The sequence below is a fragment of the Phalangium opilio genome, unplaced genomic scaffold, assembly GCF_054372755.1.
Source record: "Phalangium opilio isolate 3A_F unplaced genomic scaffold, DU_Popi_V2 ptg000070l_1, whole genome shotgun sequence".
Lineage (NCBI taxonomy): Eukaryota > Metazoa > Arthropoda > Arachnida > Opiliones > Phalangiidae > Phalangium > Phalangium opilio.
In genome coordinates, this window is record NW_028324182.1 from 5,674,989 (window position 1) to 5,695,829 (window position 20,841).

Here is a 20,841-nt window from a genome sequence, read left to right on the forward strand (position 1 = left end):
ACATAGATATATCTATAAGAAGACAAGATTCGGTCCCTGTTCTACCATATGATCAGCCCGAGTTTGCGCCGAACTCTAAAGCTTAACCTTATCTATAAAACAATAGAACATTTACTAAGGATGTGGCATTCTTTCTGTTGCATTCTCAGATTAGAAATTAACTATCTATATAGTATAGTTACTGTAGATATAGTAGGGAGCGAGTCAAAGATTGGTTGGGTGTTCGTAACTTCGTAAGACGCGGGGAAAAAGGTGTCCTATATCGTATGCCGGTGTTTTATTACAGCAGAACGTACAATACAGCGGAATAATACGTAAGAAACGTCTACAGAGGTGAAAGTAGTTCCTTGTGTAAACTAGGAGTAAGGAGATATTGGCGCGCAATTCAAACACGGAAAGGCAACATGGTGAGGGAAACTCCTTTTGATCCGCTCTGTTGACTAAACCAATCAAAACCTTTTAAAAGGGGAAAGAATCACTAAGCCTTTATCCTATGTTGGCCCTTTTTCAGGAGGTACACCTTCATCAATGGAAAAGCTGGCAGTGGCCGGGCCCTTTGACTTTTGCCCGCCAGTTACCTAAAGCTCGTCCTGGCGTTAAAGGTGACAAAAATCCTGTTGAGTTTATTTAAGGAGAGGGTTATATAGAAAAGTCTCCCTTTCCTAAAGTTCACGCGATTCTTGTGTACCTGATGGCGTTTCAGGGTTAAAATTTGCTCCCGAAGAAACTGTTTCGATAAACCAAAGAATATTGCATTGAATCGAGCATCAAAAACGAATAAGTTATTGATCATTATCGTGATTGTCTAGACTTCATTTCGTTTAAAAATTAAAATGGTCATTCATTCCCATATACCATAAACTGTTTACCTTCCACTTTTGCCACTGGAACATCGGTTGTTATTACGGGGAAATGCGTTTAAAATTTACGACGTAAATGAATAAATTACACCTACTAATAATAATTTAGGCTTGAGAAGTCCAGTTCGATTCCCAATGCAGGTTTATTGCCCAAAAGGGATTAATCCTTGTGGAAAATCTTGCTAAGTTGGGCACGAGTTTAATTAATGTTCCGTCGTTGAGAAGATTTGTCTGTTTCGACCTCAACTACTAATATATCGAGGAATTGGACTCGAGAGTTCCTATAAGCGACCAGAGTATATACCGAATGTCTGCGGAGAAATCGCGCGAGACTTCCAACATAAATCGAAGGAATTGGTCATTTCCCGGTTAAGGGCAGCGGAGTAGCTTCCGCTCGCTTGATTTGTCGGCTAATTGGTCATCGGTCAATTTGGACAGACCTATCTAAAGTATCTATATAGTTTCCAGACTACACTACGCTATAGCCGAGACTAGCAATCCAATATATTTAGTACAAATCGAGAGCCTTGAGCCAATAGGAAGTCTAGCAAATTTGGAGAAAAGGAGAAAGAAGCTGTATGCCCAATAAGAGAAAGCCCCATTTGCAAGTTGTCACGGAACGTTACGTTATCGCATTTCCTTTCGCTATTACGCTGAATATTCAATTGCTTAGACGTGGTGGTAGTTCATTCTAAACTCTTATTGCACTATAATTGCCAGTTGCAGCGGATTATTTATAAACAGGAAAACTAAGTAAAAAACGTGGCGAAATAAGGTAAAAACGTGACTTTTCTATAATACACGCGCGAGAAGAAGAAATAAAAAGCATCGAAAAACTTTTCTTTCTAACCCTTAATCGAGGGGGGATATTTACCTTAAAACTACTTTACTATGGCTGGTCTCTTAAGCAAACAAAATAAGCTTAATTTATTTCGACAAAAATTGAGATGGTAGAGCAAAAAAGAACGAGGTGTCGGATATTCGCCAATGCATTATATAATTGATTTAAAAAAAAATGCAAAAGGAAATTTACTTTAAAAGATGGAACTACCAAAAGGGTTTTTAATCAAAATATTGTTTTGGACTGGTTGGTGTTCGACCTCTCACGAGGTAGGAGGACGCTTGGAACGGCAAAGGGTAAATGCGTGCTAAAAACATAAACGCCAATGTCGGCGCGCGGTAACTAAAAAGGGAGGCAAGCAACCATGAGGCGTTCAGACAAAATGGCGCCCCATAGGTCACCCCGATATAGCTATAGCTCCCCCCGACGGACGAACATTGAGTGTGTGTTTACACTGGACCGAAAATTTAGTAGTAAGGGGAAATATTTCGGATTAGCACGAGGCACTGGATACTTATACCTTTTGTGTCATCCCAAGAATGCCTTAACAAAATATAGCTAAGGTGGGTATGGGGAATTCATTCAATTGTCTCAGGACTGAGAAGCCAATTACTAATTGGGCTGCTTCCATGCACAATAGCCGGCCCACAAATGTAAACAGTAATAGGTTAACTTCTGGTCAAGTAGGGCCATGGATTCTGCACTTCTGCTAGGTTGCGTTATTTTATGTTGAGGTTATTCTTATAAATTGGCACTAATTGGAGTAATAAGAATACTTAAAAGGGTCTCTCGAATCACGTGCAGTCCTTGATTATAATTACGTAAGCTACAAGCGTGGCACTAGGACCTCATTAAGACAAACAGCGTCTGGGGCCCAGACATCTTAAACACCCTACTGAGACACAACTAAAACTAACTATGCGTGCGCTTCCAACAGCCAGACCATGCAACTTAATCAGCTTATATATTCAATGGAGAAAAAAAAATTTCGACACATAATTGTTGAAGGTTCATAACCTTGATAATGTTTTTCTCAAGCATAATGCATATTCACATGAAAATGAACTACATTCACTTTGAAACAACATTCAAATAATGATACGTACAGTCCTTTCTTAGTGAAACGGATCTAATGCTTTTACAAGTCTATTTTCGTTCGTGAACTAGCCTCATGTTATATTTCATATAAGAGCTTTTCCCTCATACATACACGCTCTGTTCGTAACGAATTATAGGCCTAGGTATAGCGAGCCGGGCATAACCCTTTTACTTTATATATCTTGATATATCTTTACATGTCCTCAGGCGCTAAGGCTCAGTTTAGCAACGTCATACGAGCATGCTTTTACTATAGTATAGGGTAGATAGTTATCTCTGGTGGAATAAGAACTCATAACTATAAATCAGATTTGTTTTATAACCCCTTTTTGGACGGAACACGCTATTCCCCATATATGACATCGCGCGCTAATAAACGCAAAATGACTAATCCGCTATAACTACAGAGCTCAATACAAATAAAGGCATTATATATTTTTTTAATTTCACGTGAAAAAAACCTCGCGGACTTTATTGTAAAGGGATAATGAAAGCTTTGTTATTTTCTGGTAATCGTATAGGTTAAAATGAATAAGGAGGTATGGTCTTTCATTTGCCCTTTTTAAAAAGCTTAAAAGCTAGTAACCAGATACCTCAGATTGGTAGTTTTTCATCGGAGAGAAAATTAACACGACAGCTACAGTCATAACACCAAAGTCTCTTTCAATAAAAAATGATCCAGACTAAAGTTTAAATTGTATCTTTCTTAATAGCAGACGCTATAAAAAAGGATGCTCAATCTTTAACACTCGCAATTAAATAAACCCATGCAGCTCGGAAAGCGACTATAATCGTTTTTAAACGGCGCTAAACACGCGAGAATAAGAACTCACTCAATCTGACCCTTCGTAGTTTAAAACCTCAGCGGACTCCAAAGATAGAATATGCGCGAATATAGAATTTGAGCAGCCGGTAGGTAGTTACGTTCAGAGGTTATTATCATACAATATTTAATTTTATTATAAATATATTAATGTACAGGGTGTTTTTGGTAAGTCTGCCATAAATTAAGGGGTATGTTCTTTGGGCGATTTTGAGTTGAAAATGTTCTATGATGTTTTGCCATCAGGGCCACTGTTTACGAGTTACGGTGGCCCGCCCGGCAGACTCATCGGAAACACCCTGTATACTAGGTATATGCAAATTTTTCTTTCTCGCTTTACTGTGTCTCGGCAGCTGCTTGAATTAGAAAATAACTTAGTTCTACTACTCCATAATTAAAATTGACAATTACTAATGCAATGTTTTGGAAGCAATTAATCGTGTTTAAAACTGGTTTCTAATTGTTATTAAATATGAATTGTTGTATATTTAAATTGCAATTACAGTGTTTCTTGACGCGAAGAACAAAAGTTCATTGTTTGAAAACCTAAAACGTGACTAATAGAATAAAATGAATGCATTTCGATTAAAAACCCAGACCCAAGTTTTAAAAAAATAAATAAAACAGAGTTTTTTTTCTTTTCTTCTAATTAATCACTAATTTTTCTAGGAACAAGATACAGATTCAGAAAAAAAAATAAAAACTAAAACTAAATTCACAGCTGTTACTCATCAACATATGTAAACGTTTCGCGTTTCAATATCGCTTCAGACGCTGTAGGCCTACTGTTTTGCTTTCAGAGCTAGCAGACTACACTCAAACACCCGCATCACAAAGGGTGGTGTGGTGTTTCCCGAGAGTGCAAATCCGACAGAGATTTGTCACTAACAAGAGCTTATAGTTTTTGTTTCCTTAAAGCGCCCTCAGCTTTCCAATAAAGCCCATGTCAACAAATTGAATGAATAAGCTAAACACATGTTGTTAGGCTTAAGACCCAAGTCCTTAACAATAGGTGGCCATTAATCTAATCAACAATGTTCTTTAAGAGCTGTCACGGTGTAAAAATGGTAGTAAATTGGGTTTAAATACTTACATGGACTGATCCTTATGGTTAAACAGGCCCATAAAAGCACGGTAATCAACACACGAACGCACATAATCTCCAAGTAATAGCCGTTTTAACTTTACTAATACTTCTCCTCCAACTTCACAATTTCTCCAAATTACTATCAAACTTTTAAGTTGTCATTGTTAACAGTAGACGAGTAAACAACGGTTGCACCATGTAGAACGTGATATAAAGCGTTAATTGTCATCTTTCATTAAGTTAAATTAATTAATTACGATTAGTATCGTCGCGCTTGAAAGGAAAGGCGCGAAGATCGCGAACCGTTTCAGATTTGATAGAACCAAGCTCGCGATGGGAATAGATTTTCAACGTAGCGCGGGTTGATTCGACAGCAGCGCCCCTCGAGAACCTATTTCGACCAAGCACCGACTAAACTGGAAATGACTCCCCGATTTTACCCGAGTGTTTGCAATTTCGGACGGTAGGGGCGCCACCGATTCGACTCTACTAAGAGGGCGAGCTCATTTCAAACTTGGGGGTTAATCTATACCACGAAACTGGCGACAATCGCTTCACCATTTGTTTTTTGTTTCTCTTAATAGACTTAATTTTTTCTAGATTAGAAATGCAAATCTCTGTTACACAAGTCTACTCTTAGTAGGCGAAAATTAGACCTAAGCTTTGGCGTCGCCACTCTAGATGCCTTAGGGAAGTGGGATAAGTAACTATAGGTCTTCCATGAATATTCCCGAGTTGCCTAATAATGGGTTCAGAATGCTAATGAAATGATTATAGCCCCGCTATAATGATCAATACGTAATACCGTAATACGTCTGACAACAATTTTGGATATAAATTGAATAAATTTAATTATCTTCCGTGCGCCGCGAGACTCCAAAGTGCCCTTATGGCGAAATGAAATTATTTTCAACGATACATGTATTATTTAAAAATACATTAAAATACATAATGATTTAATTTCGATTTCGACAAGCTCTACCAGTTTCTTAAAATTTAATTTGCTCACTTTATAATATAATTTTTTTAGGGTTGAAATATTGTAAACAAGTTTTTAATAACCATCCTTTCAAATTATAGATTTACTTACTCTCAGAAGTATATTACCATAAACCCGCTAGAAGTTATCAAATGTTCAAGCGTGCACTGTGATGCTAAGCTTACCTTACATTTAAAGTTTTGTACTACACTAGGCCTATAACTTAGGGTTAATTGGCTTCTTCATTTTTGCAAAGCTTAACTTCATACCCGTCTGCAAAAGGCTTTCGCGGTTTGAAATAAATTTCAAAATTCTAAAGATGATTTCAATTAAAACCATCCCTAGAAATTTTGCTTTTAATATATATATTCTTAAGGGTTTTGAAATTAAGAAAAATATTTTCTTAAGGAATCAAAAACCTTTTTCAGAGATTGTACGGAAATGAGATTTGAATTTGTGCACCGAAAGAATTTCTTCTGAAAAAATTATATTTCGTTATTATTATATTTTGAAGAAAGAGATTGAAGCTAGAGTTAGTTATCTAGGGATAGGCGCCAGATTGGAAACAAATTTGAAAAGACCTTGGAGCAAATTACCATTTACCTATAGAAAATTCTGTTGTTAAGTAAAATTGTTTGTTTACATTTATTTATTTATATTTACAGCAAACAACTCTTACTACGTTTTAAAACTGTCTGAAAGCAAAAACGTCGTTTAATTTTCACTGTAAATCAACATAATAATAGAAATGAAACGTCTTAAGCATCGTTTTAACTCGAGACACGCACGACTTCCGGCTTGTAAAACGGACATATTTCGGATGAGGGTTGGATTACGCGTAAGCCTACTAGAATAAAGATTGTCTAAAAATATTACTAGGAAAAAGTATGTACCTAGCAAAATCCGGGGGCGCAAAAAAAAAAAAATCCAGCCAAGTCACGACTCACGCGTCCAATGTTTTTTTATAGATTTTGGAGGGCATTTTTATCGCGGAGTGTCCTGAAGGGTGCGGGGGTGCATGGCTCGTAAAATATAGAAGAAAAGTCCCGTTTTTACAATAAAAAGCGCCCCTGGACCAGAGAGAGAGAGAGAAGAGGGAGAAATACAGTCAGTTCCTAAATAACGGAGCGAGAAACCTACGAGAAAAATAAAATGTCCAAAAACGATAAATTACACAAAAATAGCTACACCAAAACTACTACCAGAAGCGCGTACTTAAAAGTAAATGCATTCAGGTATTTCTCAACTTTTAATCTTAATAAGCCCATAGAACACATACTAACATCTGGTTGAAGGTAAGGGGTAGGGTTAAAAACAGCCAGCTCCTCCTTCCTCGCATCTCATTGGTTTTTCGAATCTAAAACCAGGAATGCATAGATTTCTCAACTTGGAATCTTAAAAAACCCATTGAACCCATACTAACATCTGGTTGAAGGAAAGGGGTGGGGCTCAAAACTGGAAGCTCCTCCTTCCTCGCATATAATTGGTTATTCAAATCTATTTGATGTTTTAGATAACTGTATTACGGCACTCATGGGTCGCAAACTGCTTTGATAACCGATATAACGTGATTTTTAAGTTCAAATAAATTATGCCTGACGTCAGGGTGACGGTTTCTACACAACCCCTTCTTAATTCAAACAGAAAGGTCCAGAAAATAGCCACTTAAAGATTCCAAGTATTCCTGCTACAACTAAGTCCAGAGAATGGGTAGTTCTTAAAGCCTGAATTAAGGATATCACGTGGTTTACTTCTGATTCTATTTCAAAAAGAACAGTATGGTATAGAAAGAAGCTAGTAGCTTCCGTACGTCTTGTAAAAACCTTACGTTTTAGATTTATAGCCTAGAGTATGACTCTTTTTGCTGGAAGTTGCTTGTCACAAAGCCGGGAAGAATTACGTACTGTACAACAAGTTAGAGCTATATGCTACAAAAATTCTAGAAGCAAAAAAAAAAAAAAAAAAATCATAATTTTAACTTTTCTTCAGCCCACATTTATTGAATTCGTGTCACGATATTTTAAAGGGGGATTGAGAAAATACTGCAGTCATTAGGAAGAAAAAAGGTCTAAATTTAGAAAATGTTTTACGGCATGTACCACCCGGGTTAAATCGTTAGGCCTTGTTAACCCTTTGGTGTCAAAAATGTTACACCCCTTTTATACCCCCGAAATTTGAGCTTTATAGAAACCCAACTTCAGTGGCCCGAAAAATGGGTTTGGTATACTATAACTCTCCTCAGAAGAGAAAGAGCCCGTTTCATCTGGAAAAGTTTAAAAATTGGATTTCAGTTCAGCATTGGAAAAATAGTGTAGGAAGAACTCCGTGAGCCGCGTCGGTATCGAAAAGAAAGCAATTTTGTGTCATAAGCAAGGGAGTTTCTATGGGGGACTCACCCCTTAAATCGCAGGGCCTAGAAAGACAGGAGAACTCGCCCCCTTGAAAAGGAAATGGAAGGGGGTTTGCACCAGTAGATGGTGTCATCGAGTGGTAGTGGAGTGACATCAGGGGTTGGTAATAAGAAAGCCTGCTGGTGACATCGAATACCATCTAATTGGCTACCATATATATATCTATACAGTTGCGGTCTACTTCAAAGAAGGATTATCCGTCATGTACTATAACTATTAACCATAAATTTCCAAAAAGAAAAAAAAAATGTTAATTAGCTACATGCTTTTATATCCATAAAATTGGCAATACTATGAAATCCATTGTGAAGTTCAATTTGGTGTATTGCGACCACTCATTTATGTTTCCTACCAGGGATAGATTTAATTTTAGAAGTAGGAATGGAGAATGGTTAGTATTTACTTCAGTTATTCCGACTCATAGCCCAGTATAGAGTCCCTCCCTCCAACACGTAACGAAAACTTAAATTATGTTACTGGCTCACATGAACTACGTTTTGATGACGTTGCTGACGGGGAGGGCGAAAAATACGCAATTCCTTTATACCTCTGTCGCTATGACCCCCTCTTCTTTCATACCCCTCCGTCCCGTGGAAGGGGATCCGGGACCATCTCGCGTGGTTATTCCATGCCGGGACTTTGACGCGCGCCCAGATTACTCTGTTCTCCATTCCTACTTCTAAAATTAAATCTATCCCTGTTCCTACTAACTACACAACAAAATCGGTAGGAGAAGTATACCTAGAATTGTCAAACGCAAATGTTTCAACCCTGTACAATATATTTGTCGATTTTTCTTCGTTCAGTATATTGGATACCAAAACAATTCGAAAATAACTCATTATGGGAGGAAGGGGTAGGGTCCTTCACTTCTAGGCGGTCTTGAAAAATCTTTGAAATAAATTTCTTTCCAACAGGAGCGAGTTACCAAAGAGTTCGTTGTCCGGTATTATATGGCTCCCTTGAGGTCCATCCATTTATTAGGGGGGGGGGCATGCAGTCCATGCGAGATAAGAATGAAATATAATATTGCCTAGAATGAAGGGGAGGGGGATAGGGGTGGTATGTGGCTAAACGACAGCTCTATACGTCAAAGCCACTATAGAGGGAGTAGAAGGGAAAAACTAATTTCTTTTCAACGATACCAATCTGTATCAGGCAGGTTATATTCACCCCCCCCATGTCATTAAGAATTTATACAGATAATCCCAAGAAAATTGAATAAATGAAGAGGCAAGGAAATTTTCACTTGTTTAGAAATAGTGTGGAAACCTTTACCGTGTTCCTGCTTCGAGACATCTCTTCAAGTGAGAAGGATTTGCATTAGTAAATAATTAATACAATTTGATATGTGTCTTTCCACTTGATTTATACCTATCTACATAAATAAACAAAAAATTAGGGGCTTTAGCACTGATACAAAGGATTTAGTGGTTATGGGTAGCAGACGCCACAGCAGTCCTTATTTTTAAGACTAATTAAATTCTAACTATTTTGTACCTGAACCTTTCCTTTAAATGCCAATATAAATAAATAAATAAATGCTTTAATTGGATACCCTTTTAAGAGAAAAATTTTTGTTTACAAAAGGGTCCAGTTAAATTATTTTCAAACATTTTAAATTAAGGTAAAATCCATATAGAAGGGTTCAAGTAATAGCATTAGTTATAGGGGTTAATTATAACTTCATTTGTCTAAGAAAGTTTTAAGATTATATAGAAGAAAACAAGAAACACGAATGTTTTCATATGAATTGCACATGTCTTTCAAAATATTAATATTTTATGTTGATCGAGTATGGAAATTGACCCACACCGAAAGTTACCATTACGTAAACGTAACTGACTGACCAATGTTTCGAATCTCTATAAATTTTTCCCCGTTTCATACGAATAGGCCTATCATTCGCTTCATTTCAACCGATTTATCCGCCCGTTTATCCAGCATCTTAGATGGATGGGGAGCTAGCATCGCGGGAACATAAGGATAGAAAGATGAGATGGGGGTGGTCCCACGCACACAGTATGGTTGGTGTTTGGCGTCGAGAAAACGCCAAAGAAAAAAAAAGAGTCCGAATAAGATGGAAGAAAAAGTCCTAGGAATTCGATCCGACAAAGAGCGCAACGAAAGAAAGAAGAAGACGAAGAAGGCTTTTAGGAAGAGTAGGATGTGAAGAAAGAACTCTTTGGGGTTCCTTCGGATGAAAAAGGAGGATTCAGTTCCGTTACATCTGGCGCGAGAACGAGAAATATCGCGTTAGCGTCCTGACGGGATACACCCTCCCAAACCCTTCTGATTGTACCCGCCTTCAATCTTCAGTTCCGGCAAAGGTCCGAATCAAAGTCTTCGCCATTAACAAACCATCCGCGGCGTGATACCCAACGTAAACCACCCATTATAAATACATCGCTTACAGAAACCTCAACTTGGTATGAACTATAGATAATTTCGATGGAATGCGCGGGTGGAATTGGGTCTGCCTTGGATTAATACGATCAAAGGGGGAAAAGAGAACTAGGGCTAATAGTTGGAATCAAAATGGGCGCTTGCTAAGTTGCTAAACGAAAGGGGAAACGGATCCCTACAAATAGAGTACACACGGCTAAGAAGAGAAAAATCATTTCCCGCTATAGGTCCCCGGACCGGTTAGAGCTATGAACGTATTTATTTTCTTATACGGTGTAAAAATAGTGCTGGTCATTTAAGGACCAACACACAACCAAGGGGTTGGAAACTATATAATCCCGCGCTATCAAAACGCTGCTGCGCATTTGTTTGAGTCATTACGCGGCTAGTATGACCTCTCTCACATTGCGTTGGATTTACATGCCTAATTTAAAGCCAACGCATGTATCTATAGGTTAGCTCGGCAACTTTACCATCCCTCTGATCCAATGCTGGTTTTTTGGAGACCGTTTAGCTTTATAGCACCTTGCGTGTTTTACGAGGCTTTAGTCCGGTTTTGGCTCAATTGATTTATTCCAAATCGGTTCGAAGGGAAGAAGCTTTTAGATTCGTGTCACTAACTTCGAAGAAAAGAGCGTGTACATATACGCGTGCGTACACGCTTGGGTAATACTATAGGTTCTTAGCGTATCAGGGTCTAGAAGTATCGGGTTTAACCAAAGGTTTAACATCAATTATACCTTAGCAGAAGCCAATAAGTTATTCTTCTTTGGATGAAGTTACCAACGCGTGACATAAAAGCCACAACCTTAAACGTTATTTGTTATTTTAGCGAGTTGGTATATATAACTTCCTATTTCACAGAATTGTTATTCTCATCTTCTGGCTTTATCCTTCAACTTTCAAAGTCCTGTTAAGTGATATTCGGTACGAGTTGTACTCATACACGTATCCTGATTACGGAAATTCCATTCTTCAAAATTTGGCGCCATTATCCGTGCACTAAATAGGCATTTTTTATCGAAATACATTTAGGAAGCGTTGAACCTTGTCGCACACGCGCCCTAATTGAGATACAGTGATTCAGTTAAAGGCAAGAGTGAATAAAGCTCCCGAGATCCATCGATAACGTTCGACTAAAAGTTACAAAGTTGGGACAAATATTCGAGAACATTTAAGCCTACTACGCATTAGGCCATTTTGAAGCATTGCGTTTTCCCTGGTTAACAGCGTCGCCAGATGTCACCATGGCCGTAACGCCGGCTAATGTGTGTAGTAAGCTTAAACGTAAAATTGTGGAAGATGGATTTTTCAATTGGAAGTATAACTGGGTACCTTTCGAGCTCGATTTAAAAGGTCATCATGGAACCTTTACAACTACTTCGAAGTATTTTCGCAAACTGATAAAATTATCATTCCTATATCGTGATAAATCTGAAACAAGAATATAGTCGCGCTTGGTCATCCAATCTAATCAGGAATAAAGAATCGGACATCCCTACAGAGGTATATAGGAAGTCGTGCTCGCCCGAACGGACAGATACGGGCGAGTAGATAAGTGACAAGAAAGCGAAACTTTTTCGATATGATGCCGTAATGGGTATACCGCCAGGAAAACACCAAATCATTTATGATATTTTGGGATATCGGGTAAGAAAAAAAATAATACAACCACCAAAGTCTGTTGGGAATCAGGCTTGGGTCACTCGCGTCACTAGGCTGCGGGTACGTCGTAACTCGCGGGGACTAACGCGTCATGAATTATCAATTTGCCGTCCACGGGGTATCGTGGTTTCTATGGAAACTACGGTATAACTTTAGCACATCCCAACTATGAGTGCTTTTGAAGGGAAGATGGAACAGAATATTTCAGGTTTCTGAAAATAAAGTGCTTAACTTTGGAACGACGAACAAAATTTACCACTATACTATCCCTTTTAGAAAATTAACAGAGAGATTCCTTATAAATTAAGAGGGCCCCGAAAAATATATCACTACTTGGCGCAATCTGGCGTTGTAAATTATACCCTGGATTTAAAAATACTAAGATTTGGAGTATATATGTACAGGGGCCACGTAGCTGTTAAAGATTAAGGAAATGTAGAGCTCATCTCAATAGTAGTTTACAAAGTTACGATATGTGTTTATCTCGAAGCTTATTTTACTAGAAATACTTTCCATGGCGTTGCAATGTGTTGTTGGGATACGATATATTGAAAAGGGCCAGAGGAGCATCGGCGTTAAAAGTCAAAATAGATAAGAAAGGCGGGAAAACACGCGAATGGTTTTAGCGCCATTTTACTGCAGACGAATCGTTAGTAACCGAGGGACTATACACTTCCTTATGAAAGCTATACATCTTAATACGAGCACGGAAACAATTACATCCACTTTAGTTTATATCCCCTCTTTCAAATCTTTCGCAAGCTTTTATAACTTTTAGATGATTAAAGTTGACTAAGCTAGGAGGCGCTAAGATGGACCGCTATGCAATCTTCAGATAAGGAATTGACACCATGCATACACCATCCTACGTCCATCTCCTCTCCTCTTCTTTTCTTTAAACCAAGGACGCTATATCTACTTCAACAGCCATCTTAAAATTAAAGGCAGATTCGGAAGATATTTATCCTCTTTGATGCAGTTTCTTACACTGAACAGAGTTTGAGTAATTAATATAATCAAACACCTTGATCAAAAGTTCATAAAAACGGCCTCCGAAGTATACTCGTTGTTTGCTTAATTCCAACAACCATACACACCCGCCACCTAGTGGCAATGGCTATCCAATCATGGCGTTGAGGGTTTGAGACAGCCTAAGGAGAGTCAAGGCACTACAATAATTTACTCCTAAGATTTTGCGTGCAAACTTCTGCCTTGACTTGCACTTATAAAGGGTGATTCAAGTCCAGATATAGATGGACGGAAAATCAATGTTGTAAGTTGGGCTAAGTTAGATCCTCATCGACGAGTTCTCTCAGACTCAGGGGTTTCATTGGCACGTCCGTAGACATTGTAGCCAGACTGGGTATGTTAATGAATATATCTGCGATCAGACATTGCTTAAAGGGTATAGTTTTAGCAATTCGGAGAGTATAATATACCTTTAGCATCGTATTGAATTGAATTTCGCGAGGAACGGCCGCAAACACTTAGGTTTTGAAGCCAAGCAAGAACGCTTGAAGGTTTTTGTCCTCAAAAAGTTTCAAACTGTCTCGCTGACGCCGAGGGAGAGAGCCGAGCCGAGCTTACTTTGATGGATGGATTAGTAGATAAGGCGAAATAACGCGCCATTCTAGTTGATACGCTTATTAGCGAGCTGACACTTTGGCGCGAGCAACGTCTCACCCCTACCTACAACCCCCCACCCACCCATTCTAAGAAAAGAAATAGAATGATACGAGCCTACAGTTCCTAGAGAAAAATAAATTTAGTCACCCATTTATTTTCGCCGTGGCGTTTCATTTGACTTATTCCTGTTTCGGACAATTTGGGATAAATAAACCATTTATCAAAATTTAGCAACGTCTAACAGTGTTCCTAGTGCAATTCGTTGTTGTCTTCTAGACAGCAAAAAGGTTGCGTAGGGCTTTTTTTTTCAAATGTGTGGTTAAGTCTTCACAAAACTATAATGCGTTAACCTTCAACCTAAAACTTCAAGAGCGTTGTGTAGATCTTAAGGAGCTCGGGTTCTAATGAACTGAACACATAGTTCTCAGAACGGTCATACAAGCAGGCTTACAATGTCACCAAAATGGTCAACTCCATGGATTTTGGATAGAGACACCGCGGAGTCTAGGTCATCAACAACTGTCTTTTAAAAATAACGGGTATTGTAAACTTGGTGGTGGTGGTACGAGACACCTGGATCGTATTGTCATCCACCGTATCAGGAAGCGAAAAAAAGTGACGTCGTTTTCTTTCCAAGCTGAGTCGTTCCGCTTCTTTCGCAGTTTCACGGGCGCAGCTTGGGTATAGCGAAAAGACGGGATGAAAGTTTTCTTCAGGGCGACAATGCCTACAATGTCTCGGATTTGTCACGGATTTACGCGCCAGAACAACTTTTAAGCAACTTTTTTAGAAAAGTATAGGGACACAGAGATGGAAGGAAAAAATCTTCACGCATGCTCCTAAAACTGTTTCTAATCAAACAGAACGTGGTGCGGATTTTTCGTTTTGGTGACTTCAGTAGGTACCAGCAAGAGTAAATTAAAATGGAGTATAATACTGAGCCGTTGGCTAGAACGTTTTGTAGGAGGGGTTTATCACTTGCTGCCGTGTCATTATACCCTAACGTAAACAAATAGTGATTTGGTAAGTGTTCAGTGCCAAGCTACGCTGAGATATTCTTCTCCTACACCCCACTCACGAATAACTGTTACCAGAAGTGAGATGAGACTAGAAGTACTGAGCTAACGAAATTCTTCACTCGACGAAAGTGAATATTCTTAATAACACAAGAACGGTTGGCTCTCTAGTAGCGGTTTCTGAATTTCCCCTCCAAAACGTGAGACGCTCGTGGCGGTAGACGGCTGATATTAAGCACAGACGTACGTGTTCCGCGGCTTTAGGTTAGGGGAAGGGGGTAGGAAATGTTTTTGGAACTCGACCAATTTTTTTCTCTGTATTGTAGGCGCGATGGAAGCGGCACAAAATCCTCAAATTTGTTCACTAGTGCCAGGATCTACTACCAATGCTAGAGCCCTTCACTTCTAGTCTCATCTTACTTCTGCTGTTACTGATAACGGAACTTACGGAAGGTTAAGAAGAGTTTAATACTTCCGATTGATTTCCTCTTGGTTGAGAACAATGGCTTTAGCCTGTCCTATCCGTAGCGTAATAGTATCACACCTCCTTGTTCTAGTATAAAGGTATCACGATATCTTCGCCGTGACAATTTTCTTACACCGAACCTAATCTTAAAGTTATAGATATACCACATACGTAAGAAGCTATTAACCTCGACTCGAGGCAACTTTAAGGTGGTTGCCAAGCTGGTTTTCTTTAAGGATATGGTCTAGGTTCCTGACTATACACTCAACGCAAGTATGGTTTGATTCTTGATGCGGGATCAGAGAGAAGTTGGATATATCCAAAAGGTGGGGATGTAAAGTGTCGTCAAAATTCTCGCCATTCTGAGGGGGTTCGACCTATCAAATCCCCTTCATCTTATCTCTGGCTTCCTTCCCTTAAGGGAGGAACTGGCACGCTGAAATTCCTCAACTTAAATATACGGTATAAGGCTTCTGGTCGTGAGCTAGCTAAGCTATCGGTGACTTCGTTCTCACTATAGGCATCGTGGAATATGCAAAGTAGGCTGGCTCACTTTTTTATTTATCCCCTTTTGACATTATTCTCTTGACAATAATGTATTCCGTACTTTATATTATAGGAAAGGGAAGCCGTTTTGTCCTGACGACAAAAATTGGACTCCCATGCGCTTCACTAAAAAATATTCAAACCTCTCTTTTTGAAAGTTCCTTAGAAGAGCTCGGCCAGACTTTCTTCATAAAGTGGATGGTATAATCGGAATGAATAAAGCGTAAAAAATTTGACTCTTCCTTCGTGAGCGGTCAAACGAGAAGTTTTTCGATTTCATTATAAAAAACATTTACCCATTGTTCGACCATCAAAATCAAACTGATGCTTATATAATTTTCTTCTTCGAATATGTTAATAAAAACTACGATTCATTAAAAAGCATAGTGTATCGAATGTGATTTGGCTTTCAAAATGGATCCAAATCGTTATGAAAAATAGGTGACAGTATACTTGCCCATCTCTGATACGTTTCATCTTTTTTGGCAAATTAAAATAGTTATTTCGTTAATTAAAGCACTATACAGAGAAAAATTACACAGTATAATATGTATTCTTCGAAACGCATCAAACTTATGACTGTTATGTTACTTACACTATTATCTCCACTCATCTTTCATTCATTAATTCATACATTCAATTTGAACCGGTCCGGTCCAACATTAAAGGGATATACGGGCACGGGCCTAATTTGCGGGCCCCTTCTCTCACACTGTCTATTGGTCAATTACCAGCCTGGACAATTACGATCCAGCTAGGGATAGTAGAGTAGAGGCTATCGCTCCTAAAACGAGGTAAAGGTCTAATTTAGCATTAAATCATCCCATACGTTGTATTATAAATGCATGCGCCTTATTACGATGAAATACAACATTGTCTCGAATAACACAGACGCATTGTATACCGCCCGATAGACCTATAGCTGAATTTCATCTATAGTTTTGTACTCTCATGATTCTAGGATAAAAAGCGAGATTAGCCACGCTTCAATGAAAGTTTTAAGTATTGTAATTTTGGTTCCATAGAGATTTATTTCAAAAACGCCGTATCTTTATAATCAAATAAAGATAGAAGATACGTGGATTACGAATGAAATTAAACCTCCACTTATTTATATTTTGTTTTTGTTGCGTTCAGTAATAACTCGAATTACGAGCGCATATTGAAGACTTGGGAGAGGTGGAACGCATTTTAGGACTAGCTAGTTGACTCTCTCTCTCTCTCTCTCTCTCTCTCTCTCTCTCTCTCTCTCTCTCTCTCTCTCTCTCTCTCTCTCTCTCTCTCTCTCTCTCTCTCTCTCTCTCTCTCTCTCTCTCTCTCTCTCTCTCATCTCGTTGCCCAGATGTGACACTAGATGCGCGAGTGGCCCTAAAAGGCTCCCAACCCAAAACTGACGCGACGTCATAGATCTAGATTGATGGGAGTTTTCCGTCCATAATATCCAGACTTAACTTATAGGGGCTGACAAAATATTTTTTTCATTTCATTATTGAATCCCATTCTCCCTTAATAATAACGCTGTTAGAATTGTAGACCCTCGAGCCATTGATGAAACTTTTAGGGACCCAAAATAAGTGGATACGTGTTTGGAATTCGGGATCATATTAACAATTACTTATAAGGGTATTTAATTACGAACCCGCATTTTTTAGATCGATACGTTTTATTAACGAAGAAATATAGTGAAAAGATTAAAAAACCCATGCAGCGAATTTAGGTAGTTTACTTCCAAACTAGAATACATCTTGTTAGTACGTACTACCTAATGTATATTTTCACCTACTACCTATTTCTCTTGACACATGAATCATGATTAAAGTCGGGCTGCATAATTGGAGTAAATTTGACAGGATTATAAGTTAGACCTACTACTACAGCTTAGAGTTAAGTTCAGTATAAGCCTGAAGCGAGTTTCCTTCTCGAGTTTATGCAATATGACGTATATTCCAGGCTAACCCGACGTACGCTTAACTCAATCGCCTTTGAATAATACTTGATGGACCCCCAAAATCATGTGGGAAATACGCTTTTTAGCAGAAGCGGATTAAACTCGAAGTTTTCCCATGGACTTTCATTTCTATTAGTTCATGCCACTACGTAACTTACCTAGTTAATCTACTATCGGATAAAATCTAGGCATAGTTTCCCGCCGAGTCCGTAGCTTCTTAGGAAGACTAAAAGAAGGGTGTATACGTCATAAAAGGCACAGGAAAATGGACAAAGTATGAAGAGAGACAAGCTCCACCAAGGGACGAAAGGATCGAGGAAAAAGGAAGGCGCGCTCTTCTATTCTCTAGCTGCAAGCTTAATGCATAATTAATCGCGGTGCTCAAATGAGCCGTCATTCGGGAAGATGATGGCCCTCTTGTTTCCCGGTCATCTAGGAACTGCATACGCATTCTTCTATACGTTGAATAACTCAAAAACATCTCCTTCATTTCTCTGGAGATTTCAAATAAACGTCCGTTGTCTAATAATTGACAAGGTTCGTTACGTGTTAAAGTGACAGCCTTCGCTTATAGCACATACACTCTGTTATTCACCATTTTATTTTTACTAAGCTGTCTCGAATTTGTAATGGTCCTCACTCGGATTGCGCCATTTTCCCTACAGTTCTTAATGTAATACTGGCGTGTGAAATAGTGAGTGGTTCTTGACTTCGGTTTGAATACGATTCTCATTGTAAATCTCTATTCAAAACAGCTAGGATTCTAATCAAAATGAAATTTAATTATAAATGGATTCGAAGTTTACTTTTTAAAAAACTATCTTCAACTCTCCTATCCATCCATTTGTTTTCATACTGGCCTAACTAGCGCGAGGAATGGTTGAAACACTTGTACATGGGGCTATGGAGGGCTATGGATAAGATAAATAGGCCAAAATGTCTACTAGAGACCCTTAACCGGATTGAATGAAGAAACGAAGGGGAAATTTCCCTCCCGGGGTGCTTTTGTAACGAGATAACTCGATGGTTAAAGAATAAGAGGTTGGGAGAGGGGGGAGAGGGGATTGACAAAAAATGAGCCGCGATTAAATATAGAGAAAAGAAGATGAAGAGGATGGGAAGACGGAGGAGAAGGGAGGGATTCTTAATTTATCTTCTGAAGCGAGGGACATTATCCGTTCATCCTTATAAAGTCAACCGGCTTTTTTCTCAAGGCGACTAAAACTAAGGATGTATTGTAGAGGTTGGAGTCCATGGTCTCAGCCGGTTGGTCGGCCATCAGAGCTTTGTTCTCCCTTTTATGTCAACATCTTTTCTCTCATCTTCAAGCTTCCACCCCCACCCCACCCCTTCCTTTACACCCTTCTCGTTCTTTTCTCCATCTCGACACGCTCTTCGTCCTCTTTTCCATCATCAAGGTTAGTAATAGATCAGATGGTTAGGAAACAACGTTTCTACCTGCTAAAAGAAAAAAAACTGAATGGACAAGAAAAATCATTATTCAAAAATTCAGCGTAATTGAATTAAAAAAAACTGATAATTAATGGAAAATTAATTAACTCATAATTAAAGGTATATACATGGTGGAACAGATTAGATAGAGGACAATGACGTAATAGATTAAAACGCAGTGTTATATTCTGTGATATTTACCATACCGATACTCAAAATAAGTGTTCGTCCTTTCTGTTCCACCCAGTTGTTTATCTGTATATTTAATTAAAATGTTAATCACGAAACCATCTCCTCTAATAATTCCGATTTCAGTTTCTCTGCCCGATACAGCCCCCCATCCCTTTTCATAAAATATCAGCTCCTTAGATTGCTGGGCAAACAGCGTAGTTTCTGCCCGAGGACCTCTCCTCTTCTCTAGCATCCATCAATGGCGCTCTGGGTCTACGCTACACGCGGCTCCGGTGTAGCTCGGGGTAACTCTTAATACCAAGCCATACCTATAATAGTAGATAACAAACAAGGTGAGCTGCTCAAACTTTGCACGCACTCCAAAATGAACCGAGTTTACCAGAATGCCATCGCGTTCATGAATTATGGACGCACTGAATTATCGCCAGCATTAGATCTAATATTCCCCCTAGCGGATAGCAAATAGAACCCAATATCAAAGACACGAAGGTTTCTTCAGATTTCAGGGTTAAGAGTGTAAAGTGCCACTCACAGAAATTGTGACAAGTTCTGATTTACAAAGAAAAATCAGAGATGCTGCTCAGTTTAACATTGAGAATTAACTGCCACGAAAACTATATATTTCCAACCATAAAATTATCAGCATTAAAAGGGACAATTACGTAAATCTACCCAAGACTGAAAAAAATTACAAAGTCAAAATACATAACTGTATGAAAAATTCCATTCTCGTAGGCGATTGTTTTTAGTGATGAAAAAAAGGGATTTCAGGTTATAGGGCCATGTTGGGTCCTCCTGCATGGCTGCTATATTATTCCCGAAATACGTGTTTAGAGTTTACGATTGAATGGATTCTAGCCCCGACGGCATTAGGGGAACGATAAGCCAACGAGAGGGTCTCTGAAACCAGAACCTAGCTAGGGGTCACCGGAATACACTATAAGAATTGGTTTATATCCAAACTAAACGCGTTTAGAACCAAAGACCCCGCAGCGTGGCAGCCAAATACAGAAAATCGTGCTGGCGAGATACGTAAAACGTTAGGCCTAAAACGAATCTGGATGTAAACCCATTGCGAAAATCCAGAAAAGGAGAAATAGTGGATGGGTGTTGGGACCCGGAGAATCAAATAAGCCCCTTGGCAGACGTACTTTGCATTCCGAGAACCGCCAAACACGCGCGGACAGGGGATATTTAAAGGGCAAGCGCGCCTGCAAACTACACAGAGAGAAATGCCTTCCACACCTACAAGATGGAATTTTAGAGCTAGCATCCATCCATCGATTGTGGAAGAGAACTAGCTAGCCTTAACCCCGCTATAAGAGAAAGGAATAATCTCCAGCTAAAGGAATGGGGAGAAAACCGAAATGAAAACTGTTTCAACGTTCGTAAAATGAGATGGCCCATCATACCCTTGGATGGGGT

At 38.9% G+C, this 20,841-nt stretch overlaps 1 protein-coding gene and 1 long non-coding RNA gene across 5 annotated transcripts in view; one reads left to right on the plus strand and one right to left on the minus strand.

Moving 5' to 3' along the window:
- Nucleotides 1-5,122, minus strand: part of LOC149661247 (roundabout homolog 1-like) — a 117,948-nt gene extending 112,826 nt beyond the window's left edge. For all 3 annotated transcript variants that reach the window (XM_089842717.1, XM_089842716.1, XM_089842715.1), the window contains exon 1: nt 4,716-5,122. In XM_089842717.1, coding sequence (XP_089698843.1) covers nt 4,716-4,779 — 64 coding nt within the window. In that variant the 5' untranslated portion in view covers nt 4,780-5,122. The remainder of the gene's footprint in view (nt 1-4,715) is intronic.
- A 6,556-nt stretch (nt 5,123-11,678) lies between these two features.
- LOC149661249 (uncharacterized) lies at nt 11,679-16,198 on the plus strand. 2 transcript variants are annotated; one of them, XR_016368824.1, is made up of 3 exons: nt 11,679-15,604; nt 15,700-15,817; nt 15,898-16,198. It is a non-coding gene; the product is annotated as an uncharacterized LOC149661249 (long non-coding RNA). The 2 variants fall into 2 exon arrangements; XR_016368825.1 differs by having other exon boundaries at nt 11,679-14,819; nt 14,891-15,817.
- Nucleotides 16,199-20,841: the final 4,643 nt, after the last annotated feature.